The sequence below is a fragment of the Aquarana catesbeiana genome, linkage group LG08 (assembly GCF_042186555.1).
Source record: "Aquarana catesbeiana isolate 2022-GZ linkage group LG08, ASM4218655v1, whole genome shotgun sequence".
NCBI classification, from domain to species: Eukaryota; Metazoa; Chordata; class Amphibia; order Anura; family Ranidae; genus Aquarana; species Aquarana catesbeiana.
The window spans coordinates 32575355-32588700 of NC_133331.1; the positions used below are offsets into that span (position 1 = coordinate 32575355).

The following is a 13346-nucleotide window of genomic DNA, read 5'->3' on the forward strand; positions in this document are numbered from 1 at the left end:
CACGGAAGGCCGTTTCTTCACAGCACATGCGCCGGTGACATCATCGGCGCACTACAAGGTAAATAGCTCCTAAACAGCGCACGTTTAGGAGATATTTACTGTACCTATAGGTAAACCTTATAATAGGCTTACCTATAGGTAAAACTTCCACATTTACAACCACTCACTAGATTTTTTTTTAAAATGTCCATAGGTATTTTCCTATACTTTCAGCCAAGACAGAACCTGATACAATGTGTACTTATTGCAGCTATGTATTGATTTTGTATAATTGATTTTCCCCAGGCAAGTAAACAAAAGGCTGAACAGTATATTTTCTGCCGTGCTTTTTTTAATGATTCATGAATATTACAATGAGATACATCAAATGTTGTATTTATTTATCCAGTGCAAGAAAAATTAAAGCCTGGCTTAATACATCTTTCTACAGCTTTTACATTACAGAGGCCACTAAAGGGGTGTACAGAGGATGCAATTAGTAGAAATCTGTTATAAAATTGTGTATGAATGTTTCTGACCCTGATAAATAGATCCTGCCTAATGAAGCACTTGTTGGCTCAGATACCCCTGAAATATTATAATGAGCATCTTACTGTAGCACAAAGAGCATGCACTTTATTTTTCACAGCTGAAGCGTACACTGTCAGCCTTTTATGTGAATACGTAGCATCTTCATTCAGTACGGACTGATGCATTTCTATGCAAACTCAAAACTTCGCAGATGGCATATTTAGATGCCTATGAAGCTGAATGACAATTTTAATATTTACATCATATAATATGGAGATTTATTGACTTCTTTGGTCCTATTGCAGCCAGTAATGTCTTGTTTGGATTAAGTCACATGTAAAATGGTTGCCGTAGGATTTCAGTTTTCATTGGTAGTTAAATGTTGACTTTAACCACTTCCGGAGCGCCGCACGCCGCTATACGTCTTAACTTTGAAGAGGAATATCATTGTTAATAACCCCGGTATCCTCTTTTTTGTCCGGCGATCTGGTTTCCTGATAATAGTGGTCTCTGCGTCAGTTTCGCCGCAAGATCACTTTTATCGGCGGCGGGAGAGGCCCCCTCTCCGGTGCCCTCCGCCGCTTACCAGAACCATCGGCAGTAGCAGAGGCGATCGGATCCTCTCCCGTCAGTGGCATGGAGACGAGTGAGGGGAAGATGGCCCCCACCCGTCTCCATACAATTGCAGGGCTGAAGCGACGTCAAAACGTCACTTCTGCCCATAGCTCTTAAAGGGCCATTTAAAAAAAAAAAATGTAAAATGACAATTTTTTTTTTTATGTTATATATTTTTTTTTTATTGCATTTTAGTGTAAATATGAAATCTGAGGTCTTTTTGACCCCAGATCTCATATTTAAGAGGTCCTGTCATGCTTTTTTTCTATTACAAGAGATGTTTACAATTTACATTCCTTGTAATACGAATAAAAGTGACAAACATTTTTTTTTTTTAAAAGAACAGTGTAAAAATAAAAACTAAAACGTAAAATAAATTAGAAAAAAACATTTTTTCAACGCACCCCATCCCGCCGAGCTCGCGTGCAGAAGCAAACGCATACGTGAGTAGTGCCCGCATATGAAAACGGTGTTCAAACCACACATGTGAGGTATCGCCGCGATCAGTAGACGGTGAGCAATAATTATAGCAATAAAACCTCCTCTGTAACTCAAAAACATGCAACCTGTAGAATTTTTTAGACGTTGTCTATGGAGATTTTTAAGGGTAAAAGTTTGTTGCCGTTCCACGAGCGGGCGCAATTTTGAAGCGTGACATGTTGGGTATCAATTTACTCGGCGTAACATTATCTTTCACAATATAAAAAAAAAAAATGGGCTAACTTTACTGTTGTCTTATTTTTTTAATTCAAAAAAGTGTATTTTTAAAAAAAAAAGTGGGCTTGTAAGACCGCTGCGCAAATACGGTGGGACAGAAAGTATTGCAACGACCGCCATTTTATTCTCTAGGGTGTTAGAAAAAAAAATGTATAATGTTTGGGGGTTCTAAGTAATTTTCTAGCAAAAAAAAAATGTTTTTAACTTGTAAACAACACATCTAAAAAAGAGGCCCGGTCCTTAGGTGAAGATTAAAAAACTCCTGTCTTTGAGGAGAGGATCCTTGTGAGGATTCCTTCCGTTGTAAGGTCCCTAGCAAGTCACGATGACCTTTGGTCTCTAGGTGCTTATAAATGTACCTGTAAATGAATTCTGAATAATCTCACAAGCATTTCAAATTGATGTTATTGGCCTAAGTCCTTAACTTTTTGATTAAACCAGAACTTTCCTGGGAGGCATATGAGGGCTGCCATTGACAAACCCCTTCAGATGTTCTCTATTACATTCATCCTCTAAGTTTGGTAATGTTTGAAATACTGACCTGCAACAAGTAAGCATGTCAGAAAAGTCAGAGTCCAATGTCCTTGTTCACATACTTGTGCCAGGTAAATTGCACACAGTATTGAAGCCAGAGGGTGAGCATGACAGCCAGGAAACTAGCATTTGCAGAATAAGTAGCAACACTATCCTGTCTATCTCAAAAGGTGGTAAAAAAATTTAGCAGAATTTGAGTAACTTGAAAACCCTGGTCCTGTTACATAGAATTCAATAAGTTTCTATACTGATCATTGTATAGGACCAGAAAGCTTGCCTCTGAAATAAATATTTCTGCATTAGATGCTGCAAAAACTTTGTGGTAGAAAAATCCAGTAGCAGTTTTATCTACCTAGATACTAGTGGAACTTTACAGAGTAAGAAGATTTAATAGGCACCGTTACATGGCAATTGCTGTGCTTCCAATAAAGTCAGACATTGCTCCTAATAGGCCTTTTTCATATTGTCCCGAGGTCCTCAGTAACAGTGTGAATTTTATTAAACTTTGAAAACATGATATATATTACTTTGTGCCAGTGCTCCAAATTAAAGCTATAAATATATTACTTTGAAGATGCTGTCATTACTTCCCTTTTTCAAGTACGATGGACACACAGTGCCTTATAAAAGTATTTACACTCCTTGAAATTTTCCACATTTTGTCATTTTACAACCAAAAACGTAAATGTATTTTATTGAGATGTTATGTGATAGACCAACACAAAGTGGCACATCATTGTAAAATGGAAGGAAAATGATAAATGGTTTTCAACATTTTTTTTTACCAATAAATATGTGAAAAGTGTGGGGGGCATTTGTATTCAGCCCCCTTTACTCTGATACCCCTAACTAAAATCTAGAGGAATCAATTGCCTTCAGAAGTCACCTAATTAGTAAATAAAGTTCATCTGTGTATAATTTAATCTCAGTGAAGCCCTCAGAGGTTTGTGAGAACCTTAGTGAACAAACAGCATTATTAAGGCCAAGGAACACACCAGACAGGTCAGGGATAAAGTTGTGGAGAAGTTTAAAGCAGGGTTAGGTTATAAAAAAAATATCCCAAGCTTTGAACATCTCACGGAGCTCTGTTCAATCCATCATCAGAAAAAGGAAAGAGTATGGCACAACTGCAAACCTACCAAGACATGGCCGTCCACCTAAACTGACAGGCCGGGCAAGGAGAGCATTCATCAGAGAAGAGCCAAGAGGTCCATGGTAACTCTGGAGGAGCTGCAGAGATCCACAGCTCAGGTGGGAGAATCTGTCCACAGGACAACTATTAGTCGTGTTCTCCACAAATCTGACCTTTATTAAAGAGTGGCAAGAAGAAAGCCATTGTTGAAAGAAAGCCATAAGAAGTCCCGTTTGCAGTTTGTGAGAAGCCATGTGGGGGACACAGCAAACATGTGGAAGAAGGTGCTCTGGTCAGATGAGACTAAAATTGATCTTTTTGGCCCAAAAGCAAAACGCTATGTGTGGCAGAAAACTAACACTGCACATCACCCTGAACACACCATCCCCACCGTAAAACATGGTGGTGGCAGCATCATGTTGTGGAGATGCTTTTCTTCAGCAGGGATAGGGAAGCTGGTCAGAGTTGATGGGAAGATGGTTGGAGCCAAATACAGGGCAATCTTAGAAGAAAACCTGTTAGAGTCTGCAAAATACCTGAGGCTGGGGGTTCTCCTTCCAGCAGGACAACGACCCTAAAAATGCAGCCAGAGCTACAATGGAATGGTTTAGATCAATGCATGTTCATGTGTTAGAATGGCCCAGTCAAAGTCCAGACCTAAATCCAATTGAGAATCTGTGACAAGACTTGCAAATTGCTGTTCAGAGACGCTCTCCATCCAATCTGACAGAGCTTGAAATATTTTGCAAAGAAGAATGGGCAAAAATGTCACTCTCTAGATGTACAAAGCTAGTAGAGACATCCCCAAAAAGCCTTGCAGCTATAATTGCAACGAAAGGCGGTTCTACAAAATATTGACTCAGGGGGGCTGAATACAAATGCACACCACACTTTTCACATATTTATTTGTAAGAAAAATTGAAAAACATTTATAATTTTCCTTCCACTTCACCATGATGTGCCACTTTGTGTTGGTCTATCACATAAAATCCCTTAAAAAAACATTTACGCTTTTGGTTATAACATGACAAAATGTGGAAAATGTCAAAGGGGTGTGAATACTTTTTCTAGGCACTGTTTTATTTCTGTCCAGAAAGTAAAAGTGTACAGCTGCAGTCCCAGTAAAGACCTCTATTACAGTATATAAATATCATGACTATCTTGTGCATATGCTGCATTGTCTTTTTTTAAATTGTATGCTATATGTACACACTCTAACCTTTTGTATTTTAACCGCAGCTCCAGAAATTTTTCAGTCTTTCGTTAATGGGGGAACTGGCTACTCGTTTGAGGTGGACTGGTGGTCATTAGGCATAATGGCATTTGAGCTACTCCGAAGTTGGGTAAGATTTCATTTTACAGTTCATTAGAAATGTATATACCCTGAAGCTGGCCATACATGGGACCAACACCTTGAATGAAAAAAATGAACTGATTCCTCTATCCACACACTCAATGTGGATGCAGGAATCCTCCCTGTCATTGTCTTCTAACAGTGGGAAGAATCCTCCCCACTGAGCAATTGGGGTTGATTTACTAAAGGCAAATAGACTGTGCACTTTGCAAATTGCAGTTGCCCTCTGCAAGTGGAGTTGCTCCAGAGCTTAGTGAATGAGGTAAGACTTCACTTTGCAAAGAGTACCCAATCACGTGCAAGGGAAATTTAAAAAAAAGCATTTTTGCTTGTACATGATTGGATGATGGAAGTCAGCAGAGCTTCTGCTCATTTACTAAGCTCTGGAGCAACTCCACCTGCAGAGTGCACAGTCTATTTGTCTTTAGTAAAATAACCCTATTGTATTCTGACAGTGGGGACTATTCCCTGTCAGAATACACTGATAAGCTGCTGCAGCCCATTGGCTTCGGCTACTGGTCGAGAAAAAAATTTCCAACAAGCCCTTCCAACAGAAGTAGTTTGTTAAATCAACTTCTTTTGAGTAGGAGGAGCCAGACATGGATCAAAATTTGGCTGGTCCCTGCTGAACCAAATTTCGATCCATCTGTGGCCAATTAAATTCTGTACAACCAGTATCCACCAATCTTGGAATTGTTATCACAACCCGATTTAATCTACACGCTACCTTTGCCCCAAGACTTCCCATAACATAGGGTTGTGCTCAGTTGGAGATCTGTTATCATCTTAAATGTATCAATATTACACTGTTGCTTTCCTTCTTTCTTCCTGAATAGTCACACATTTGAGAGATAGAATGCTCTTGAGGCCCCAATCACAACTGAGCTTTTCTGGAATGCGTTACAAAGTGCACAGAAAATGCTCATTTTGGCTCACGTTTTGGAAACCCACTGCAAACCCGTGTCCTGCTTGCAGTGCCATTAATTGTTAATGGCACCCAAAGCCAAAGAGCAGGTAGCAGACGCGTGTTTTGCGGTGTGGCAAACGCGCTTCAGGCGAGACAAAATGTGCAGTCAAAAAACACACCACACTCCACTCCAAATAGTGTTCTGGAGCTTCTTTGGGGAGTTTGTCACGCATAGAGCAGCCCATTCAAGTGAATGGGCTGCCCTACATGCGATGACAAATGCACAAACGCAGGTGGGAACTCAATATAGGTAATTTCAGGGTAATGAAGGTCAGAAACTCATTAGTGACCCTTACCTTATTAAAAAATACATTTATACATTCATTATATTCTCTTTTTTTAAAGCGACCGTATGATATCCATTCAAACAGTTCCGTGGAATCTCTGGTCCAGCTATTTAGCACAGTCACTGTCCAGTACTCCTCCGTCTGGTCGAAGGACATGATTGCACTCTTACGGAAGGTACTTTTTCTGCTTTTTTTTCTAACAGATTCAGTTTATAGCAGTTGTAAAAAACCACCTTGCATATACAGTACTTTGTATTTAAGAATTGATACCAATTTTCCTAAACACTGTGAAAATCAAATCAGCAGCTATAATGTTTGGTTGGGGTTTAGGTAAAAAGGGAGCCTAAAGTAAAAACAAGGACTAAAGCCTCGTACACACGATCGGATTTTTCCAACGGGAAATGTTCAATGACAGGCTGTTGGCGGAAAATCCGACCGTTTGTACACTCCATCGGACAATTGTTGTCGGATTAAAATTTTCCGCGGACAAACGTGTGTTGTCGGATTTTCCAAGCGTGTGTACACAAGTCTGTTGGACAAAAGTCCAAAGTACAAATGCGCATGCTCGGAAGCAAGGATGAGCCAGAAGTGGTCGGTCTTGTAAACTAGCGTTCGTAAAGGAGAATCAACATTTGTGACGTGGCAAATTATGAAATCTCCAAATGCAGCGCACAATTCTCTTCTTCTTTAATGGGATAATAATGAAGCTGCTTTGCTGGTGATACTGATGGAGTTATTGCAAAAGAATTTTCAAAGGCTTTTTTTTTTTTAGTGATATCAAGAATAATATTATTATGCTTTTTATTTTTTGTTTTTTGGGCAAGTTACCACAACACCATTATCCCGTAGTTTTTAAGTTTAAAGATACAACTATGTTGGTGTCTCTTGTCAATTTTACATTTTTTTTAAATATAACTGCCTATTCCCAAACTGTCATTTGAAGTAAAACACACAGCCACGTTTTATTCTCCACAATTTTTTATTATGCATTAAAAAAAGAAAACAAATAAAATTAGACATGCTATCTGCCAATAGAACTTAACCAAAAACTGCATTCTATACATCCAAAACCATGGAAAATATAACAAATCAAATCATTATTATTCAACCAAAAAATTAAATAGAAGCCTCATGCATGTGTCCTACTTCTTAATATAGGGGGTCAACAATGCCAAATGTTGGTGAAAGCAGGGGTCCGTCATCTGGAGATAATTCCGAAAATCATCTGGATTATTCTCCTGGAGCTCCCTCAGCAAAGGCATATGGCATAATTTGTCATGATTAATAAAGTAACCAATTTTTGGTCCAAGAACTCCTCCTCCTCCTGTTCCTGGACTGGACTTGGGTCAAAGCAATAACTCCAAGGCCAATAATAAATAACATGTTATTGCCTCCGATTCTGCAACATATCTGGTAGACGAACGGCCATTCAGAAACAAACTGAAAAGCGCTAAATGAAAAGCGCGAAATGAAAAGCACGAATCAACACTCACCAAACTTCTACTAACATGAAATTAGCAGAAGCAGCCCAAAGATTGGCGCTAAAGAACTGTAAAACCACGTAATATGTCACTACGTTCCTGTTTGTGTGTACGAGGCTTTAGAGTCTAATGGCTCCTTTACACTAGCTTTGCTCTCTGAATGGAGATCCATGCTCAGATTGTTTTTAAGAGAGCATTAACAGGTGGTGAGGAGGCATTGTATCAACTCCTCACCGCCTGCTTTTACCCCTTGAATCCCTCGCTAGCTCGCTGCAACCTTGTGCATTGCACTTGGTTGCATAGTAACCACACTCACCTGAATGCACTAGCACCTGCCAAAAGCCAAAGCATTGCTACTTTTGTACACCCCGGCCACTGCCTACTCAGCTGAAGTGGAGCGATTAGGGGGTGGAAAAATGCTCAGCCATGGGGTTTTAGCACCCCCCAACCGCTAGTGTGAACAAGCCCATAGTGTATTTATTTAACCAAAAACATCCATAAGGATAGGTCAACATGTTTTGGGGTTCTATATCAGGGGTCTCCAGACTTTCTAAGCATGGAACCGGTTTACTGTCCTTCAGGCTTTAGGGGGGCTGGACTGTGGCCCGTGGGAGTGGAAAGTGCACCAGCATCAGTGCCCCATCATTGGTTATAATAGGAAGAATAGTGCTGATGGTGTCAGTAGGGGAAATGGTGCCCTGTCATTGGAGTAGTGCCCCAAGCGCCAGATAAAGGCAGGCAAAGGACCACATCTGGCCCTTGGGCGGCAATTTTTGGACCACTGCTCTAAATGATGAATGGAAGAGGTGTGTTAAGCGTTGAAGTACGTTTTTTATATGCTGTGTGTGAGCCAAAACACTCCAGCAGCAGTTTTTTTTTTTTAGCAGACTGATGACATTTATGCTAAAATCCTAAAAACTTATGAATGGTTATCATAACTGTGCAGGCAGAAGATGCTTGATCCACCATACTTCCTACAGAATCCCTGAAGAAGTTAGCCTAAAGTGAAATTTATTTTCTGCAATCTACAAAACTGTCACATGCCCTACATTTACCGTAGAATCATCACCTTTTTTCACGATTGAGAATGCTGTATTATATTCTGAAAATGCTCTCTGAACTATTTACCCCTTTAGTAAAGAAAATGCATAGGGTCATTTAAACTTCAAGGGAGTTTTGGTAAAGAATAGGTTTCCTTGAAGATGATTGTTTTGGGGACAGTATCTTGTAGATTAGGTGGACAGTGTAAGAGGGTGGAAACTGCCTTTGGTGATGTTCATTTTATGCAATCTTTGATATTGTGCAAAGCCCAAAGGTTTTAGGGGTTCATCAAAGGATGGCCAAGGGCCAGTTCTACTCCTTCCATCACTGCTCATTGCTAAGAGCCATCTCTGTATTGTAACATCACAAGAAGAAATATTAGAGATCTTTGCTTGGTTCAAATGGATTAGTGCATGAGCTTTTAACAATGGAGTCTACGTACACCATAGGGATTTGAAAACGAAATGAAGAATGAAGACAAAAATAGTTAGAACCTAACTATTAAAAAAGTATGGCCAAAGCTCTTCTGGCCATACTTCTCCTCTGGGTCACAGGTGTGCACTTATTTCCGCAATCCTGTGACCCAGATTCACCTGACAGTGGGCTAAAGTGTTGGCTAACGTCACAGAGCTGGTTCAGACTCTGCAGGGATCCTAACAATAATGTTGGGATCCATGCAGATGCCTGGTCGGCAGCTGCCTCAGGCTCTCGGCACACCACTGAGAGATTGAGCCAGCCGCTCCCAGCCCCTCCACAGCCCGACGATCCAATGAGTGTTGGAGGGGCAGAGCAGAGAGCCAATGACTGACCATCACCACTCTCTGCTCAGTAATGACCATGAACTGAGTGAGCAGTGGTCATGTGATCGCTTAGATCTTGGTCTCAGAGCTGGCAGGGGATCGTTGCAGCAATGGAACGATGCTGCAGCCATATAGGTGAGTATATATATTTGTTTTTATTAATATTGTGCACTTTTCCTATAATATAATCTATGTAATCATTACAATGGCCTTTCTCAACCTTTTTGCTCTAGAGGAACCTTTAAAAAAATACACACACCTCCCCATAGAATTGAATAGAAAATGCAGCAAAAAAAAGCACCGGTCTTTGAGCCACATGTCCTTTTTTTCACAAATGCATTGGAAACACAACAAAAACATGTAAAAAAAAACACATATGCGTTCTTACTGCATTTATGCAATGGAGCAGTGTGAAAGCAGCCTAACAAAAATGCCTTTTACAATGGTGGTCAGAATGCTGTTCCTATAGACAAATAAAAGACCCCGCCAAGTGGTATTGGCCCCAGAACTATGCAGGCAGATGGGGGGGTCAATCAGCCACAGCTCAAGGAACCCCTAGCAACTTTTAAAGGAACCTTGGGGTTCCTTGGATGCCTGGTTGAGAATGGCTGCATCAGATTATCAATATGTATTGACTTGTGGGTAATGAATATGTTGATTGCCTTAACAAGTATTCATCTTCATGAAACAGGATTCTTTGCTTTTTGAAACTGCAATCAAAGTGGAGACTTTACCACGATTCCATGTTTTGATTGCACATAAACAAAAGAAACATCTCATTATTTGTAGCTAACTTGTGTTTTTTGTGATTTGCAATTTTATGTAAGTAGAATCCTAAATTTTCTTTGATTGTTCTATTCTTAGCAACCCATCTGTAAGTGAAACTAAAGCAAAAGCATTTAACATCTTTTGAAGTCATACTGGTTCTTAAAAGGACTGGTAATGATGATGATGATTTGAACTGTATGGCAAAGGAGTTATGGGGCCATATTTAGGCTGGCCAGGATTCACCCAGACAGTTGTAAAATGGATTAGAAATCCATAGGTTACTGAGTGGACAACCAAGATGCCAAGCAGTGTGAAACGAGTTTACTAGAGGTTTCCAGTAAGCTTGTGGATCACATAGATGCTGACTGTATAGCTGCCTGATAAATGACCACTTGACAAATAGTTGGGCACTGTAGACAACATTTTATAATGGCTAAATATAAAGAAGAAAAAGCACCGCGCTGTATACCCTTAAACAATTACCAAATAATAAATGACATACAATATAAAGGAGGAAAAGCAGCCGCTTAAAAGTGAGATACACACACTGTACAATAAATAAATGGAAGAAGCAGCGCTGTAAAGCAATATGTGATAAATAAATGTCACAATAGTGTTAAATAATATTAGAGTCCATATCTGGTCAATTGAATCAGCAAAGTTCTATAATAATAGTCTTCAAAGGTGAAACGGATGAGGACCCCAGCTTGGGTCTCTACCAAAAATGATTGACAAATAAACTGGATAACCTTCACCACACCACTGTGATATGAGTAAAATGCACGCTTACCAACTGGCAAGCTTAATAAAGCTTGTGACCTTAACCCGGTCGGGGCCTTTCTTGAAATGGAGACACCACTAAAACGTTCCTTAGACCGTGACTAGACCACTAATCTCCATAGAAGGGGAACCTGGATGCGTGAGGTACTGAACTCCTAGTTAGGAGTTGTTCTCTCAGACAATGCCACACAAAAAAAGAGGAAAAGCAACATAGCGTAATCCTGGATGGATGTTTATTTAAAATAATTAAAAATACACTTACAATGTGTCGAATAAAATAGGCATAGGAAGCCGGCCGGCTACATACGAACACCCGTCCTACAGACGGTGAGTACGGCACGTCAGCACGTCAACACGCCCTCTGGCTAATGGCTCCTGGCTTGTTTCAAGCTATGGGCCTAAATGTCATTTACTTCATGCATCTGATTACTCACTGTAACAATTCCAACTTTAAATTATTTCACTGCTTGTTTGGATACAGTGGGGTTGATTTACTAAAGGCAAATGGGCTTTAAATGGGAATTTTCCCCAGAGCTTAGTAAATAAGGTGAAGCTCTACTGATGTCTATCATCCAATCATGTGCAAGCAAAAAATGTTTTTTTTTTTTTAATTTTCCTTGAACATTATTATCTTTATCTTATCTCCGCTCTGGGGAAAATTCCTTTGCAAAGTGCAACTTCTCTACCAAAGTGAACAGTCTTTTTGCCGTTAGTAAATCAACACCAGTGGGGACAAGCAGGAAACTCAACCCTACTGAATAAGCGTGTATGGTCAGCTTAAAGTGGTTGTAAAGCCTAAACATTTTTTTACCTGTAGCACTAACTCTCGGTGGAGCTACTGGTTTAAAGCGGGCTGTTACCTTCACTCTTGATACCTCTGTTTCACCGGCACCGGGTCTAGGGTCCCGTTGAGTTTACCTCTGGACGATGTAGACACCAAACACTTGAGTAGATTTTCCAATGCTTTAATAAACAAGTAATAAAGGAAGTAGCAAGAAAGAGGCAGAAGGAAAGTTGCAGGGAAACTCAAATACCTTTCCTTAGTATTCTTTAGAACATTCTTTGGAATTGAACACTTATAGTTGAATGCACTCCCCTTGTGAAATTCAATCTGTGCCCACCTGGATAGGCCTCTCTCACTTGCCTAGCAGCCAGTACGCAGCACGAACAAAAGTCTCTGCCACAGACTTGTTTGGAATAAAACCTGTACGATCCTCTGCCACAGGATGTATTGGTTTGCAATAAATGTCAGACACAGTACTTGAACCTTTAAGCCAACCCGGCAGTACTATGCAGTAGGATTACTTCAGGATACGCCCTCCAACCAAGTCACCAGGCCCCTCTCCAGACCAGCACTCTGCATGATCCTTCCATGACGGGTCCTCCCCTGGGATCTCCTTGGTTGTCCAGCTTCTTCACTCAGGATAGACAGCTCAGGACCGTTCCTCTGCCGCTGTGGTAGGCCCCAGACAGGCTTCTGGGCCCACCCACACGCCGCAGCGACGTGGGCCTCCGGATAGGAGGACCACGAGATGGTACTCTTAACGCATACCTGTCGGCCAGGAGGGCCAGCAGGTGGCTGAAAACGAACCCCTAAACATGGTGTCTGTCCCATAAATACCCTCTCCCAGAATGCAACTCGGAGGACCACCTCCACCGAGTTATCTCCGGGACACCAGCCGATGGTGACAACGACACCCACCGGCACAATGTGGAACTACACGCAACTCAGCCAAGCTGGAACAGAGGCAAATCTAACTTCACCTAATAAGTAACCCACAAGATTAACCTATCAGCGGTAGATTAAAAAATCTACCAGCGCTACATACCTTAATGCATTCCTTGCATTACAGTGTTACTAATCCCACAACAGTAAAATCAGTCTGTATATGCAGCATAGCAAGTTTGTTGTAATCATTGTGGAACCTAAGGAGTTAATTCATTGCATTGTGTAAAAGGGCTGTTTGATCTTGTCTCCTCTGATCCTCCCCTGCTTCCACTGACTCCTAATAATTTCCCAATAACACAGAGTCTATGGAATTGGGCTGCACATGCTCAGTTTGGTGTGTATTGCTAGAGAGTTTTGTTTTTTTTCTTGGGAGGATGCATGTAATTAGCACAGGGCCAGTCGGCACTGTCCAGACAGAGGGTCAGGGGTCTTGCAGTCTCATAGGTCAGTCAGAAAACTCCTCCTACAATCTTTAACCAGTGCTTGGCTGGACACTAATAGAAATCACAAGACTGCTATATACTGCTGATGAGCAAAGGTATTTAGTATTTAGTATTTACTAAAATAATTCCACTTCCATGTTCTGTGTACTGTGGGAGGCAAGATATTGTGAATGCAGGCTCCTGGGTTT

At 40.7% G+C, this 13346-nt stretch overlaps 1 protein-coding gene across 3 annotated transcripts in view; it reads left to right on the forward strand.

The window, feature by feature from the left end:
* STK32C (serine/threonine kinase 32C) overlaps positions 1-13346 on the forward strand; it is a 436616-nt gene that overhangs the window by 374140 nt on the left and 49130 nt on the right. For all 3 annotated transcript variants that reach the window (XM_073595673.1, XM_073595672.1, XM_073595674.1), the window contains 2 exons: positions 4748-4851; positions 6175-6291. In XM_073595673.1, the coding sequence (XP_073451774.1) occupies positions 4748-4851; positions 6175-6291 (221 nt within the window). The remainder of the gene's footprint in view (positions 1-4747; positions 4852-6174; positions 6292-13346) is intronic.